The 10,892-nt window shown below is 45.7% G+C and overlaps 1 protein-coding gene across 1 annotated transcript; it reads left to right on the top strand.

The window, feature by feature from the left end:
- The first annotated feature begins 3,839 nt into the window (after window positions 1-3,839).
- Window positions 3,840-5,634, top strand: LOC129535119 (melanoma-associated antigen B18-like). Its single transcript, XM_088833733.1, has 2 exons — window positions 3,840-3,914; window positions 4,530-5,634. Exon 2 carries the CDS (start codon window positions 4,591-4,593, stop codon window positions 5,632-5,634), a length of 1,044 nt encoding a protein of 347 aa, XP_088689859.1. The 5' UTR covers window positions 3,840-3,914; window positions 4,530-4,590.
- Window positions 5,635-10,892: the final 5,258 nt, after the last annotated feature.

A 10,892-nucleotide genomic window follows, 5' to 3' on the forward strand; every position in this document is an offset into this window, starting at 1 on the left:
CTGTATTCAGTTCCATTTCAGTTCAGTCACTCAGTCATGTCCGACTCTTGCGACCCCATGGACTGCAGCATGCCAGATCTCCCTGTCCATCACCAACTCCTGGAGTTCACTGAAACTCATGTCCATTGAGTCGGTGATGTCATCCAACCTGTGAGAACAGCAAAATGTCAAGAGGAGAGCTCTTACCAGAAACTGAGTCTGCCAGCACCTCTAACTGGAATTACTAGCCTCCAGAACTGTGAGAAAGTAAATTTATGTTGTTAAGATACTCAGTCGGTGGTATTTTGTTACAGCAGCCTCAGTTCAGTTCAGTTCAGTTCAGTCGCTCAGTCGTGGCCGACTCTCCGCGACCCCATGAATCACAGCATGCCAGGCCTCCCTGTCCATCACCAACTCCCGGAGTTCACTCAAACTCATGTCCATCGAGTCGGTGACGTCATCCAGCCATCTCATTCTCTGTCATCCCCATCTCCTCCCACCCCCAATCCCTCCCAGCATCAGAGTCTTTTCCAGTGAGTCAACTCGTCGCATGAGGTGGACAAAGTATTGCAGCTTCAGCTTTAGCATCAGTCCTTCCAATGAACACCCAGGATTGATCTCCTTTAGAATGGACTGGTTGGATCTCCTTGCAGTCCAAGGGACTCTCAAGAGTCTTCTCCAGCACCACAGTTCAAAAGCATCAATTCTTCGGCAATCGGCTTTCTTCACAGTCCAACTCTCACATCCATACATGACCACGGGAAAAACCATAGCCTTGACTAGACAGACCTTTGTTGGCAAAGTAATGTCTCTGCTTTTTAATGTGCTATCTGGGTTGGTCATAACTTTCCTTCCAAGGAGTAAGCGTCTTTTAATTTCCTGGCTACAATCAGCATCTGCAGTGATTTTGGAGCCCAAGAAAATAAAGTCTGACACTGTTTCCACTGTTTCCCCATCTATTTCCCATGAAGTGATGGGACCAGATGCCATGATCTTTGTTTTCTGAATGTTGAGCTTCAAGACAACCTTTTCACTCTCCTCTTTCACTTTCATCAAGAGGCTTTTGAGTTCCTCTTCACTTTCTGCCATAAGGGTAGTGTCATCTGCATATCTGAGGTTATTGATATTTCTCCCAGCAATCTTGATTCCAGCTTGTGCTTCTTCCAGCCCAGCGTTCCTCATGATGTACTCTGCATACAAGTTAAATAAGCAGGGTGACAATATACAGCCCTGACGTACTCCTTTTCCTATTTGGAACCAGTCTGTTGTTCCATGTACAGTTCTGACTGTTGCTTCCTGACCTGCATACAGGTTTCTCAAGAGGCAGGTCAGGTGGTCTGGGATTCCCATCTCTTGCAGAATTTTCCACGGTTTATTGTGATCCACACAGTCAAAGGCTTTGGCATAGTCAATGAAGCAGAAATAGATGTTTTTCTGGAACTCTCTTGCTTTCTCCATGATCCAGCGGATGTTGGCAATTTGATCTCTGGTGCCTCTGCCTTTTCTAAAACCTGCTTGAACATCTGGAAGTTCACAGTTCACATATTCCTGAAGCCTGGCTTGGAGAATTTTGAGCATGTCTTTACTAGCGTGTGAGATGAGGGCAATTGTGCGGTAGTTTGAGCATTCTTCGGCATTGCCTTTCTTTGGGATTGGAATGAAGACTGACCTTTTCCAGTCCTGTGGCCACTGCTGAGTTTTCCAAATTTGCTGGCATATTGAGTGCAGCACTTTCACAGCATCCTCTTTCTGGATTTGAAATAGCTCAAATGGAATTCCATCACCTCCACTAGCTTTGTTTGTAGTGATGCTCTCTAAGGCCCACTTGACTTCACATTCCATGATGTCTGGTTCCAGGTGAGTGATCACGCCATTGTGATTATCTTCGTCGTGAAGATCTTTTTAATACAGTTTTTCTGTGTATTCTTGCCACCTCTTCTTAATATCTTCTGCTTCTGTTAGGTCCATACCATTTCTGTCCTTTATCGAGCCCATCTTTGCATGAAATGTTCCCTTGATATCTCTAATTTTCTTGAAAAGATCTCTTGTTTTTCCTATTCTGTTGTTTTCCTCTATTTCTTTGCATTGATCGCTGAGGAAGGCTTTCTTATCTCTCCTTGCTATTCTTTGGAACTCTGCATTCAGATGCTTATATCTTTCCTTTTCTCCTTTGCTTTTCGCTTCTCTTCTTTTCACAGCTATTTGTAAGGCCTCCCCAGACAGCCATTTTGCTTTTTTGCATTTCTTTTCCATGGGGATGGTCTTGGACCCTGTGTCCTGTACAATGTCATGAACTTCTGTCCAGAGTTCATCAGACACTCTATCTATCAGATCTAGTCCCTTAAATCTATTTCTCACTTCCACTGTATAATCATAAGGGATTTGATTTAGGTCATATCTAAATGGTCTAGTGGTTTTCCCTACTTTCTTCAATTTAAGTCTGAATTTGGCAATTAGGAGTTCATAATCTGAGCCACAGTCAGCTCCTGGTCTTGTTTTTGCTAACTGTATAGAGCTTCTCCATCTTTGGCTGCAAAGAATATAATCAACAGCAGCCTAAGCATGTTAATACACTGCCTTATATGTAGCTTCCAAGACGGCAAGCAGACTTGGGGTGCTGTTTGCTAAAATCCTGGAGAAACTATAAAAACCAGAACGAAAAGAAAAATACCAGCAACAACAAAACAACATAAATGAGAACCCCCTGAGAGAGACCAAGTCTGTGTTGAACTAGAACCTGAGTGTGGGCAGGCAGGGGCATGCCCTGAAGTTGAGACAGGTCTGTAGCCTGCAAGAGAGGCAGACAACAGGATTGGTTGGAGCAAAGATTTTAAAGTTTCAGCCTGTGGTTTCTTTCACTGTGACTTGGGACCATGGATTTCTACTGCTTCACTGAAGGAACCTGAGGCATCTCCTCAGAGCCCACCTGACAGGGTGGCAACAAAAGTTTGGTGTTGCTTTTAATAGTATGAGTCCAGAGGCTGTGCAGTAACCACCTGAAACCTCTTTAGAGGATGAGGACTGGTATTTTTTTAAAGTTACTATTATGATCAAATATAAAGAATGGAAAGAATCAATCACACTTAACAAGGGTAGGTATTCTTTCATGAAAAAAATGCATACACACACCCACTTGCTAGAGATGTAAATATATTTCTTAGTATGAATGAAAGTCAAAAAATAAAGTGGCCACACTGGACTGTGCAATGTTAGTAATATAAAAGATCTGAGTCTCACAAAATTCTGTAACTTAGCCTTTTCTCCTTAGAAAGTAGAACTTTTAGAGTAGAAGTTTCCCCAAAGTCTACGTATGGCTGACTAACAAATGGCTATGGGCCAATGTGCTTTTTCTCTTACAGCCTGCCATGCGTCCTGGGAACCTGCCTTGCACTGCAACTTTCGCGTCTGGTATCTAGCCTAGGACTTATCTATATTCTGTAAGGTTTACAGTAGGGAAACAGCTCAGAGTTTTCAGAGAGTTAGTATTACCCAGGAAGCCTTTGAAGAAGCTGCTAAGAGGACACCCTACTCCCTGCCTCCCCCTTGAGGAATGACGCAACCATCTCCCCCTACATATAGAGGGACCCGCACACAGCCTCGTCCCTGCTTTCACTCCTGGGAAGCACAGGGCAGAGCTGTCAGCAGGAGGTATGGGCTGACTTCCACCTCCAGGGTCTCAGGTCTCTGGAGGGGAGAGGCGAGGCAATTGTGGGAATACGCCTCCCTAGAACAAAGGAGACATCACAGAACTCCGCTCCGATCTGCCACGCGCTAAGAGGCCCGTGGCATAGCCGTTAGGCCTAACACCTCTTCAGTTCTACCTTGAGGTCTCAAGAAATGAAGCCTTTGATCTGAGGCTAATGGTCTCAGATCAAAAGCGGAACATCTCGGACTTTATTTGGAATTAAGGAGAGGAGCCTGAGCGCGGACTAAGGGTACACTAAACCGGGCACACACACTCACTGTCCCTGCGGTCTACCCTGGGAGGCCCCGGGTCGGGCTGTCAGACTACGGGAGGGACGGGTCTCGGTGTGGTGGAGAGCAGGGGCGGGGCGGGGCGGGGCGGGGGTGGTGTGTGTGAGGTGGGGGAGACATGAGTGACAACTGAAGGCCCTAATAGTCCAAGACAAAGGGGGTCCCATCAAACTCTGCTCCTGTTGTCAGTTCTGGCAGGCCCCAGCAGGGGTGGCCAACTAAGGCTTTCCTTCATTTCCTCCTCAGGGACGGGAGGGTCTCAGGGACCGAAGGCCATTTTTGGAAGCAGTTTAGCTTCAGAGCGGCAAAGGGGAGGATGGCCGGGCTCTGCCAACAGTTGACAGGATGATTCTAAATGTGAACTGAGAAGATTTTAGACCGTACCCCACAAAGCCTAGACCTGCCAGCCCAAGGCACCCTGACTTATCTATAGGAGTCTCAGGGGGCAAGCTGATCAGGGAGCCCTGTGGGTTCTAGAGCAGTAACCTCACACAAATCTGCAAAGGTGGTCTTGGTTAAAGCCAGGGAGGAATCTTCCTGTTGAAGGCACTCACAGCATCTCCTCCCTCCTCCAGGTGCCCTCATTGTCTGTCTTCCTGCCCACACTCCTGCCTGCTGTCCCTGATCTGTGTCATCATGCCTCGGGGGCAAAAGAGTAAGCTCCGTGCCCGTGAGAAACGCCAGCAGGCCCGGAGTGAGGCTCAGCATCTCCAAGATGCTCAGGCCTCTGCAGTAGAGGAAGAAGAGTTCCCCTTTTCCCCTACCCCTCTGCTTGGTAGTAATGTCCAGAGCTCTCCTGCTTCTAGGTCAGATAGAAAATCCCAGGGGTCTGGGAGAGCCCCTTCCACTACCACTACTTCTGCAGGTGCTTCATGCACCAGATCTGATGATGGTGCTAAGAGCCAAGATGAAAAACCAAGCACCTCCCAGGCATTACCCAGCACTGAGTTTTCCTGTAGAACGCCTCTAGACCAGAAGACAATTCTGTTGGTGCAATTCCTGCTGCGCAAGTATAATCTGAGAGAGCTCATTACCAAAGAAGATATGATTAAGCATGTCATCAAAAAGGACAAGAAGCACTTCAATGAGATCCTCAGGAAAGCTTCTGAGCTGATGGTGCTGGCCTTTGGCATTGAGGTGAAGGAAGTCAACCCCACCACTCATTGCTATGCCCTTGTCAGCAAATTTCAGCACACCAGTGATGACAGGCTGAGGGGTGAGGAGATCATGCCCAAGACCGGCCTCCTTATGACCATCCTCTGTGTGATCTTCATGAAGGGCAACTGTGCCACTGAGGAGGATGTCTGGGAGGTACTCAATGTGATGGGGATATATGCTGGAAGGAATCACTTCATCCACGGGGATCCCAAGAAGCTCATCACCAAAGATCTGGTGCAGGAAAGGTACCTGGAATACCGCCAGGTGCCCAACAGTGATCCTCCACGCTATGAGTTCCTGTGGGGCCCGAGAGCCCATGCTGAAACCAGCAAAATGAAAGTTCTTGAATTCTTGGCCAACATTCATGATACGGTCCCCAGTGCCTTCCCATCCTGGTATGAAGAAGCTTTGAGAGATGAAGAAGAGAGAGCCCGAGCCAGATTTGCAGCCATGCTTCGCACCAGTGCCCTGGCCAGTGTGCATTCTGGGGCCAATGGCCGAGGCAGCTTCTCTCACCTGTAGTGAAATCTGAAGCATTGTCCTGAAGTAGTGTGGGCACTTGGAGGGATCACACTGCATAGCATATTTGAATAACTTACAGGTTTATGTTTTGTTGTTGAAAGTTTTCAAAAGTTGCTTAAAAAATGTTTCAAATGTTGTTTAAAAAATAAAATCTTTAGTTCAGAATCTAAATGTATGATTGATATTGGTTACATACTTAATGCTGTTTATAAAGTTTAAGAGTAATAGTTTTGCTATTTTGTTAAACAAATTAAACAAACAACCTTCCATCTTTTTTAGTGATCTGGAATAAGAAAAGATAGCATTGGAATAGGTATTTCCTTAGAAATGCAAAATAAATTAGAGGTAAAATAGTTGGGATAAAAAAAAATAGAGAAACAAGTAAAAGATGGTGAATTCTTGGTTTCCCTTATTCCATATATTTTCCTGTTCTGTAAAATAAAAGTTATATACCTGAACTTGATTTGTTTATTCAGTAATGTAAGAGAAATAAAATCATACTAAATTGTTCACTGTTTTTCCCCTTAAACATTAATTGAGCAGTTGCTCTTCGGAAGGCTCCAATTTAGTATGTATGGGCGGGGGGTGGAGGGGGGGTAAGAAAAAGAAGGCTGAGCCTTTTCCCACTGGATTAGAGTCTAGCAGCAGCTATCATATAAGAAAGATGGCGAGGTGGGATGCCTTTAAGACAAAAAAGACAAGTGAAAAGAAGGATGAGTGGGGGTGAAGGGGAGGGCCAGCTGAGAGCACTCAAGGGTAAAGGTCCTGAGACAAGACAACCTGGAGCCTTGGAAAAACCTCAAGTTCTTCAAAGGGAGGTGATTTTAAGTGGTGGTGGGCCAGAGGAGGGTGTGTGAGGGTGGTCAGCAAGGGCCAGACCCTTGGGTCGTGTGTCTCAGAGTTGAGCAATTAAGCCTCCAAAGGGGAACTGCTTTCAGAAGTTACTTTGGGATCATGGATTAACTAGAGAGAAATCTCTACCTAGGGAGGGGATGGAAGGTATCCTGTACTCCTGTTCCAGTGCCAGAGAATACAGTGCACAAACTAGGTGTTTTAGCCACATCATCACCAAGGAGTTTCTGATAAATCAGGGTGATACTTCCTTGAGGTGGGATGCCAAGAAGTCACTCTGCCCATGTCACACTCTCTGCCCTGGACTGGAAGAAACAGAGCCTGCCTCATTAATAAGGTATTTTGACTGTGTTAATTTGAGTAAAATTTGGCAAGCCCTAAGGGAAGGTTTCCCAGGTAGCACTACTGGTAAAGAACCCACCTGCCAATGCAGGAGATGTAAGAGACTTGGGTTCGATCCCTGGGTCAGGAAGATCCCCTGAAGTAGGAAATGGCAACCCACTCCAGTATTCTTGCCTAGAGACTCCCCATGGACAGAGCCTGGTGGTGTGACCATAGCGTTGCAGAGTAGGACACGACTTAGTACATAGCAAGGCTTGATTTTGGTAGGGGTTAGATGAATGAAAATGGGGTGATCTGGATCTAAGGCAGCTGGGAGGGAGAGGAGTTAGTTCTTGACACACATTTTAGGAGTTTTGAGTTGCATCCAGGTAGGGAAGAGTCCCCAGTAGCCAAATTAAATAATAAAACCTCTATGGGGCATGATTTACTAAGGTATGTTTTCTTATTAAATAGAATTACTGACTGATGTGGTGTTCAGCATCCCATAGTACTGCATATTCTCAGACATCTCCTGGATTAAAACAACAGCAAAACAAAACAAAAATCTCAGCAGAAGGGTTAGCATTATCTGGGGTCAGAAAAAATCATGGCAAAAATTGTCACTCTTTACAGTTCCAATGCACACTAGTCACTATTCATATACATTATACATATTCCAACAGTCCTAGAAGACAGGGCTTATCAAACACACTTCACTGAAGAATCTGAGGCTCACAGAATTTGGTAATGTGCTTAGTTCACATTGCTAGTGACAGGGAAAAACTGGAGCTCTGGTCTGAATTACTCCAGAGCTCACATTGCTCCACTCCTCCCAGTCTGAGGCTGACCTTGTATCTATTAATTCATTTCTTTTCACATTGCTCCATAATATCTTTCTGGCAGTGAAAAGAAGGACCCTGTGGCCAAAGTACTAAAAGCAGTCTGAAGAAAGAAGGTGAAAACGAGAATGAAACCCAATTGAGGAGTTGTTGTTTCCCTGGAATCCTCCCACCCCTCACCCCAGAGTTCCTGGAGAGCTGACTGCCTGGGACCCAGGGTTCTGGGTGTCGAGTCCTAGAACTTTCCTGGTGACAGCGCCCTTCCCTGGGTCTTCCCTGGTGAGCCCTGTACCCTCGTCTCCAGACTGGAACCTGACCTGCTGGCCAGCTGTTATCTGCATCCTCCTCTGGACGCTGGGGTCTGCTCGCAGAGGAACAGACCACTCAGATGCCCTGCCCTGCCTGACACAGAGCATCCCGACTCTCTGCAGTTTCCTCAACCGAGACACCGTGACCACAGCTGCCCTTTCCCCCTGAGGGGTCACTTCCTGCAGGGAGGTTCGGACACCCCCTCATCCCCACTGGCTGCCCCCACCACGCTCTCAGTGTTTTCAAATCTGCTGGTGACTAGAGTCTGATTTGGCACAGAAACTACTGGTCATTGGGCTTCCCCGGTGGCTCAGCAGTAAAGAATCCGTCTGCAATGCGGGAGACACAAGGTTCTATCCCTGGGTCCAGAAGATCACCTGGAGGAGGGCATGGCAACCCACTCCAGTATTCTTGCCTGGAGAATCCCATGGACAGAGGAGCCTGGTGGGCTACGGTCCATTGGGTCGCAAAGAGTTGGACAGTACTGTAGCAACTGAACAGGCATGCAGGCTACTGGTCGTTAGGGTAATAAACCTGAGGTTAGAGAGGAGAGTTTCAAAACCACCCTGGCATTTTCAGGAGAATTTTAATGGGCTGAGTTATTTGAGATTGGCCGCTGACCACACACACCAGTAAGTAAGTTTACCTTGGTGGTCAAAACCAAAGCTTCCTGCATAAGAAGCAGATGAGAAAAGATGACAATAATCACGGTGTAAGCAAACATTTACATAGAATTTTTAAAAACTCAGGTGTCCTTCTAGGAGGTAGATAATTCTGTGGCAGAGGTGCCATCCTTGATAAGAAAATATTCCTGCACTGCCTCTTGTCTCTGCTTGCCCCAAAGGAAAACTCTGGTTTTAAGTAATAGTTCAAATGCTCTTATTGCCCCCAAATTCTAAAACTATGGATAAGTCACAATTCCCCTTCCCTATCACATTCCTCTAAAATTCACCCCTATCCTCAGAAGCAACTACAATAAACATTTTGTGTTATTTCAAAATTGACTAAACTTTTTCTTACATGTGTGTTATAAAAATACACCGTGAGTTTTTGATATACATGGATAATAGTGTACATATTATTCTGCCTCTTGCCTTTGTCACTTACTAAAACGAATGTGGGATTGTTCCCTGAGAGCACATACAGATCCATCTCACCCTTTTAACTACTCACAAGTATTCTTAAGTGTGTACGCGCCATAATTAGACATTCTCCTCCTGATGGACACAAAAATTATTTCCCATTTGTTGCTATGATTAAAAAAACTTGCATGAATTCTTGGGCAAATATGTATGTTCTCTTATAGAAAATACATAGCCAAGTGCAAGCTGGTTTGAATTGGAAAGAAGATGATGATTGCAAATTTTTATTAATATTGCTGATACTCTTTTCAAATAAAGTTGTACTGATTCATATTTTCACATATTAATGTATACAGTGTGCACTCTCATGGGAATTTTACTTTATCAACCTTTTAATTTTGGTCAAACTTTTGGGTGAAAATATATTGTCTCACAGTTATTTTTATTTCCTTGTTTTCTAAGTAGGTTGAGCAGAAAATTAACTTAATCTCTCATCCATAGAAACTGGGATTTCTTCAGTGATGCCTTGACTACCAGAATTCCTCTGGGCAAGATTTAGAATTCTGAAATGTCAATATAATTTTTCTCTTCACTTTGAGAAAGAAGGATTGGATCCGAATGACCAGGTATCAGGGAATGGGTTCAGACAGAACACTCCCAGCTCGTAAGGAACATTAGAAAGAACCAGAGAAGGAACAGTGATCAGAGTCCATGAGAGGGAATAAGAAGTCCAGAGAGGCCAGGATTCCATGACACAAACTGTATCTAACTTGTCTACAATGGCTGTAAACATTAAAGACAAGAGGCCTCTTGTTCCAACTTAAGCTTTCCTCAGAAATCCAGTCCGTGATTTGATGGCAGTTAGGATAGACGCCGGATAGACGCCGGCTCCAGCCGCGCAGGTGCGAGACGCCGGCTCCGGCGCAGCCTACCACGCGCAGAAGCCTGGCCTAGAAGAGCTACCCCAAGCCCGAGGTCAGGGGCCGCGGCCGAGAGGAGCTACCCCACGTCCAAGAAGCGGTGGCTGCGTGGCGCAGGAGGGCCGAGAGGAGCTATTCCACGTTCAAGGTCAGGAGGGGCGGCCTTGAGGAGATACCCCTTGTACAAGGTAAGGTGCAGCGGCTGCGCTTTGCTGGACCCAAGGTAAGAGAAACCAAAACAAGACGGTAGGTATTGCGAGGGGGCATCAGAGGGCAGACACACTGAAATCATAATCACAGAAAACTAGTCGATCTGATCACATGGACCACAGCCCTGAATAACTCACTGAAACTAAACCATGCCGTGTGGGGCCACCCGAGACGGGCAGGTCATGGTGGAGAGGTCTGACAGAATGTGGTCCACTGGAGAAGGGAATGGCAAACCACTTCAGTATACTTGCCTTGAGAACCCCATGAACAGTATCAAAGGGCAAAATGATAGGATACTGAATGAGGAATTCCCCAGGTCGGTAGGTGCCCAGTATGCTACTGGAGATCAGTGGAGAAATAACTCCAGAAAGAATGAAGGGATGGAGCCAAAGCAAAACCAATACCCAGTTGTGGATGTGACTGGTGATAGAAGCAAGGTCCGATGCTATAAAGAGCAATATTGCATAGGAACCTGGAATGTTAGGTCCATGAATTAAGGCAAATTGGAAGTGGTCAAACAGGAGATGGCAAGAGTGAACGTCAACATTCTAGGAATCAGTGAACTAAAATGGACTGGAATGGGTGAATTTAACTCAGATGACCATTATATCTACTACTGTGGGCAGGAATCCCTTAGAAGAAATGGAGTAGCCATCATGGTCAACAAAAGAGACCGAAATGCAGTACTGGGATGCAATCTCAAAAACGACACAATGATCTCTGTT

The sequence above is a fragment of the Moschus berezovskii genome, chromosome X (assembly GCF_049115385.1).
Source record: "Moschus berezovskii isolate FMDL1 chromosome X, NW_MosBer_1.0, whole genome shotgun sequence".
In the NCBI taxonomy this organism is placed as follows: Eukaryota; Metazoa; Chordata; class Mammalia; order Artiodactyla; family Moschidae; genus Moschus; species Moschus berezovskii.